At 66.8% G+C, this 3,776-nt stretch overlaps 1 protein-coding gene across 1 annotated transcript in view; it reads right to left on the bottom strand.

Moving 5' to 3' along the window:
- CACNA1H (calcium voltage-gated channel subunit alpha1 H) overlaps positions 1–3,776 on the bottom strand; it is a 38,357-nt gene that overhangs the window by 29,530 nt on the left and 5,051 nt on the right. Inside the window, exons 9-11 of the mRNA XM_027771003.1 lie at positions 2,023–2,312; positions 1,833–1,991; positions 506–657 (exon numbers count right to left, since the gene is read on the bottom strand). Of these exons, the coding sequence (XP_027626804.1) occupies positions 506–657; positions 1,833–1,991; positions 2,023–2,312 (601 nt within the window). The remainder of the gene's footprint in view (positions 1–505; positions 658–1,832; positions 1,992–2,022; positions 2,313–3,776) is intronic.

The raw sequence follows: 3,776 nt of genomic DNA, 5'->3' as shown, positions 1-3,776 counted from the left end.
CACGCTGCGGGTGGGGCCAGGGCGAGGGTCGGAGCTGCTCCCCGGCCCTGGCCCTCCCCAGCCCAGACCATGGCCTCTGCTCGCGCCTGTGGGGAGGCAGCGCTATCTAGCTGCCTGGGGGTGGACGGAGACCCTTACAGGGCAGCTGGCTCGGCCACTGGCCCCCAGCTCTGGGCAGAGGCGGTTCCTGGGCCCCTCTAGTTAAACCGTAAGGTCTACCTCCCCAGGCTCAGCCCTCTCCTAGGAGAAGGTGGGGTGCCCCTTCTGGCCCCCTGCTCCCTCCTGGACTGACTGAGCTGCAGCAAACGCCCACAAAGGTGAGTGGGACTCAGCCTGGCATGTGGGCCCTCCAGCAAGGCGAGGGCCGGTGGGGTTCAGAACCAGCTGCCCAGCACAGCAGACTCATGCGCCAATGCCTGCAGGGACGCCCACTCCCGCCCGTCCCCCAGGGGCACGGCCAGCTGTCAGCACAGCCCCCTGCAAGCCCTGGGCTGGGCGGGCTCACCTGATGACCACAATGGCACCATCGAAGACGTCATAGGGGTCCCGGACGTAGCCCAGCGGGCCACAAGCCAGCAGCTTCAGCAGCATCTCCAGGGCGAACACGCTGGCGAACACGACGTTGCTGACCTCCAGGGCGCTGGTCAGCTCATCCGGCTGCAGGGGTCCAAACGGCGGTCAGGCCCGCCCACGGTGCCCACCTCTTCTCGGCAGATGAGAGGAGACAGGGACCCTGGGGCTGCCCCTCTGCTGGGCCCTGGCTTGCCTGGCCCTCCCACCCCACCACTCCTGCTCCTTGCCCACAGACCCCTTAACTGGGCACCTGCTGACCTGCCTGTGTGCACACAGCACACGAACAGGCATGTGTGAGCCTTGTGTGCGCTCACGTGAGGTGCACGTTGCAGTGAATTCTCACAACCCCCGAGGCATGTAGGACTAACCCCTGACCCCCACCTCTCTTCTCCGTCCTGGCCACGTGTAGGCACAGGGCCAGCTGCTGGAGCTGGTGCCTGCTCACTCTGAACCGTTGAGTCCCCGGGAACCTGTGTGGGCCGCGTCCACCCAAGGCGACCCCTGCCTGCAGCCCTGGCCTCTGGATGTTCTGCCAGGCAGTGTGTCCCCCACCTCGTGTTAACGGTAAGATCCTCACTCCCGTCCACACCTCTCCCAGGCAGGTTCGCCATCCTAAAGCCCCCAGTGAGAACACAGGTGTGCACAGGTGAGGGTGCATGCACGCACACGCACGCAGCAACCCTTCCAGGGCAGGAAGGCCCTTAGACCCCGCCTTCCTGGGCCTGCCCAGGGCTGAGGTGTGGGTTTGCCCTGGCTCGCTCCAGCAGAGGCGTGGCTTCGGCACCAGACCGCAGGCCTAGAGCGGGAGGCAGGAAGCAGGTGGCCACAGTAGTGGCCAGGGACAGCCTGGTCCAGACCGGCTGCTCCACCCAGGAGACAGTCCAGAGACGGGGCGGCGGAGTGTCTGCAGAACGCGGACCACCCCCACTCCAGGGCACCCCCGGCATGGGTGACCTAAGGGGCTTCTCCCACAGCAGCTGCCCAGGTGGATCCTGCAGACCAGATAGCTGGGCAGTGCTCCCAGCTCCCTCGGGGTGCTCTCGCCCTGGGGTACGCCTCTGGTGAGACCCCGTTCCGACTGCTCACTACTCAGCAAGGCCCCCCGGGGCCCAGTTTGTGGGGTGAATGATAAAGCCCCACTCCACCACCACCCCGACTCCTGCCCCAGCCTCGGCTCAGCGCCCTCAGACCTCTGGGCCATGCAGAGGGTGGCTGAAATGTGGGGAGCCCCGGGGTGGCAGGGGCACCCCAGTGCCCACCTGCTCGTGGTACTCGACGCCCATGCTGAGCGTGTTGACGAGGATGGCCGCCATGATGCCACGGTTGAAGTACTTGCTGTCCACGATGCAGCGCAGCTTGCCCCCAAAGGCTCCCCAGAGGTGGCCCGGCTCCGCTGGGGCGGCCCGCCGCTGTGCCCGCTGCCGCGTGCTGCCCGCCGGGGGGGGCCCCCCGCCGCTGTGCCTGCTGCCGTGTGCTGCCCTGGCGTGGTGTGCCGGCTGCAGGGGGTGACTGCATGGGGTCCCGGCAGTCGCCGTGCCGCACATCACGCGTGAACTCGTAGACCCCGGGGTCATCTGAGTCCCCACTCTCCGCGCCGCCGAGCTCCCACTCAGGGTCATCCGGGGCGCTGGCGCAGTATGGGCAGTTCCTCAGCTCGCAGGTGAGCATGCCCGCCTGGGGGCTGGGCAGAGGGCAGGGCACGCTCAGGCCCGACAAATGGCTGGGGGCACAGCCCAGGCCTGCAGGGAAAGGCACGGGTCAGCGCAGCTGGCCTTGACGGTGCCCAGACGCACCCCCTCAGAGGTGCTGGGCCACCGCGCCTGCACAGACCCTGCCCAGGCCCCACACCTGTGGCCAACACTAGGCCCCTTGGGGCTGGGCACACCCCTCCCACCCTGCGGTCCCTGTAGGAGAGAGACAAAGACGGGCGGGGACGGGGACGCGCGACTACTGCCACCAGTCTGGGGACACCGGGAGCTGCGCAGAGCAGGGTGGAGTGCTGGGCATGCAGAGGGAGGGACCCGGCCCTGCTGTGCCCGGCTTCAGGCTCCGGTTCTAAACTGCCTTATCTGCACTCCACTACGGCAGCTGCAAGGGGACACCGGGGCACAACACAGCGGAGCACACCCCCGGCATGTGCACGCGTGCACACACACGCCCAGGTGCACTGGCACAGCAGGGCACATGCACACCATCTGGGTACGCACACACACACCGAGGTGCAGGCCTACATATATATTTGGCCACGCACACACCTGAGCACACACACACCTGCCCACACATCTGGATGCCCACACATACCTAAGCACACACATGCACACCTGGAATCTCACACCTGACCACGCTCAATACACCTATGCACAGACCCAGGTGTATGCACACTCAACACGCCTTAACCCACGCTCCCCGGCCACACCCACAGCACATCACATGGATGGACACGCTGGGCACACTCGGGGCACGCTCGCAGTCCCACAGTCCCACTCCCTTCTGCAAATGGGACGGGGCACGCTCCAAGGGGAGAAATGTCCCTGCCCTGGGGCTGCAGACACGTTACCTACCCCACTGGTGGTAGGAGTGAGGGTGCGCGGGCAGGGTGCCTGTCCAGCCTCCGTGCTGAGGGCCAGGCTGCCCCTCACCCAGAAGGGTAAAGTGTGCAGTGAGGCTGCTGCAGACGCCCCGGCTGACCCCGCATGCCCACACTGGCGCCTCTCTCTGGAGCCTGTGCGACCCACCCCAAGCTACCTGGGTTCTAGGCCGAGTCTGGAGCCTGCGTGTCCTCCCATGGTCTGGCTCCCTTGGGTCAAGGGCTCTGCAGCCAAGTGGCCAGGGCGCGGCAGGAGCGCGTGTGACGAGACCTCGCCACCGCAGGGCAGTGCGAGGGTGCCCGGCGGGCCGGCACACCCACCATCGTCACACTAGCTTCACGTGCTGTCACATCTGCACACACCTGGGAGGCCGCCAAGGCCATGCTCGCCAAGGCCGACCATCTGGGGGAGTAGTGTTCCTCTTTAACTGCCCACCCGGCATGGACCAAAGCCAAGGCCTCGGGCAGGTGGCCCTGTGTGTGGGGGTGTTGACCCTCGTACCCCTCCTCCACAGCCCGTCTGCCCCCCGCTTGGAAAGGAGGCTGCCCGATGGCTGTTTGGGTGTCGCCCGCCCTCCAGGGGTGGGCCTGACCTCTTCTCTCAGAGCCAGGTGGG

Source organism: Tupaia chinensis, unplaced genomic scaffold (genome assembly GCF_000334495.1).
Source record: "Tupaia chinensis unplaced genomic scaffold, TupChi_1.0 Scaffold000178_1, whole genome shotgun sequence".
Classification (NCBI taxonomy): Eukaryota; Metazoa; Chordata; class Mammalia; order Scandentia; family Tupaiidae; genus Tupaia; species Tupaia belangeri.
Note: the sequence above shows the minus strand (reverse complement) of the source record. Positions and strands in the feature narration are given on the sequence as shown.